This window comes from Priapulus caudatus, unplaced genomic scaffold, assembly GCF_000485595.1.
Source record: "Priapulus caudatus unplaced genomic scaffold, Priapulus_caudatus-5.0.1 Scaffold688, whole genome shotgun sequence".
NCBI lineage: Eukaryota > Metazoa > Priapulida > Priapulimorpha > Priapulimorphida > Priapulidae > Priapulus > Priapulus caudatus.
The window spans coordinates 114175-116356 of record NW_014577749.1 but is presented as its reverse complement, the minus strand read 5'-3'; the positions used below and the strand labels follow the sequence as shown (position 1 = coordinate 116356).

General features: G+C 41.7%; 1 protein-coding gene across 1 annotated transcript in view; it reads left to right on the top strand.

Moving 5' to 3' along the window:
- Nucleotides 1-2182, top strand: part of LOC106812801 (prolow-density lipoprotein receptor-related protein 1-like) — a 59463-nt gene that overhangs the window by 51357 nt on the left and 5924 nt on the right. The window contains exons 30-31 of the mRNA XM_014816776.1: nucleotides 1561-1677; nucleotides 2042-2176. Coding sequence (XP_014672262.1) covers nucleotides 1561-1677; nucleotides 2042-2176 — 252 coding nt within the window. The remainder of the gene's footprint in view (nucleotides 1-1560; nucleotides 1678-2041; nucleotides 2177-2182) is intronic.

Below are 2182 nucleotides of genomic sequence, written 5' to 3'. Positions count from 1 at the left end.
AATATCAAATCGTCCAGGTTTTTTGGATTTTTAACTAGTTGAGAAACAATCTTATCAGGTAAGAATTTGACGATACGTTAGTTCTTACTTTTAATGTAAACAATTGCAACAAAAATGTTACAAATTTTACCATAGATAAATTAGAAAATAAAATAGAAAATTCGCGACTTATAGTCAATTTAACATTAGTCTTAGCATTAATTACATTAGCATGAACTTTATGATGTTTCTGACAACGGCCCCCAGATGTGCTTCTGCTGCAGATTTCGCATGTGCTTCCATGTATTATGGCTGGTTATTTGTGCCATTTGTGCTACAGCTCTTTAAGGTGATGAACTATAACAAATAACGAATGTCTTTTTTATCGTTGGCTGACGATCAAATGCTGCTTATTGTGCCACTGCTGCCACCCTTGCAAGCACGTTATGCCATGTTGTACAGTAACACATGATTATGCAGTCGTAACATATAAGTTACGCACTTCATTTATCTATATATAACCTTACATTTATTACCTAAGATAGGTATAGATTTTGGCAGTCGGCTATAGTGTGGACGTCCATATTCTTCCATGCTGTGTTTGCGCTTTCCGCTTATTTTTACTGATGCTTGTGTATACATGGTATAAACTGTAATAATATTAGATTCTGTTTGTTCTTGTCACTACGATCAGTATAGATAGATAGGTAGGTAGGTAGGTAGATAGATGTATAGATGGATAGGTAGATAGATAGGTAGATATAGATGGATAGATGGATAGGTAGATAGGTACGTAGATATATAGATGGATAGGTAGATATATGTAGGTAGATAGATGGATAGATGGATAGGTAGGTAGATAGATGGATAGATGGATAGGTAGATAGGTAGGTAGATAGATGGATAGATGGATAGGTAGGTAGATAGATGGATAGATGGATAGGTGGATAGGTAGGTAGATAGATGGATAGATGGATAGGTAGGTAGGTAGGTGGATAGATGGATAGATGGATAGGTAGGTAGATAGATGGATAGATAGATAGGTAGGTAGGTAGGTAGATAGATAGGGGGAGAGGGGGAGATAGATAGGTAGGTAGGTAGGTAGATAGATAGATAGGTAGATAGATAGATAGATAGATAGATAGATAGATAGATAGACCGAAATAAACTAAACAAAGTCTCGACATTGATAATATCAATATGGAGAAGTGGGAATCTGAGGCCCTGTTGTCAGCAACAAAATTACGTATAACATTAGTCTCATCATCGCGACGTTTTCTTGTAAACCGGACATATCAACTGGGCCACTGCATACGAGAAACTCGTAACCTTACCACGTTTATGCTGTGCTGAAGGTCTGCAAGAAAAATCCACACATCGTAAAGTTACGCAAATGAGAAATCACACGCGAATCGCCTCGTAATGACTTTACAAAACAAAATTCTGCGGAATTGAACGGTCCGTCGAGAAAACGTCAACGTCGAGACTAATGTTAAAAGTGATAATTTTTGTTTTCTGACACTGGCGCGTCGCAGTCACTATGGGACACTGACCGTACCTACATCGCTCTCTGTGTTGCAGGCTACACGTGCCAGGAGGACAAGTTCAAGTGTGATAACTCGGGTTGCATTAGCCGCACCTGGGTCTGCGACGGACACGACGACTGCGGAGACGCGTCAGACGAGGGAGACCAGTGCAGTAAGTGTCGGCCATGCGTAAATAAGAGGCTGTCCTTTGGGGGGCACGGAAATCAGGGGATGATTGCACCCCCTGGTCGCGCTACAGCCGTGTGCTTGACTTCTGTTTTACAGAGATGCCCACATGAAGATTCTTATTATTTGTTGCAGTTCTATTATAATCATATTTAAGTAATGCTTTGACCTAAATAATCGTTGTTGTTAATCTGACCTAATCTGCGTTATTGTTAATATCTTTAATTTTGAACCTCGGACTGCGGACTCCCTCACTTTGCTGCGGACTCCCTCTTTTTGATGGTAGGGAGTCCGTTGGACTGTCCCTTGTTCAAAAGTTAATTTCTACCCCTGCTGTCGTTGTGTTTCAGAGACGCGCACGTGCGACGAGACAGAGTTCCAGTGTCCCGGCACCGGTCGCTGCATTCCAGACACATGGCGCTGCGATGGGGACAACGACTGCGGAGGGGAGAACCCAGCAGACGAGAGCGCGGAGGAAGGATGCGGTACGC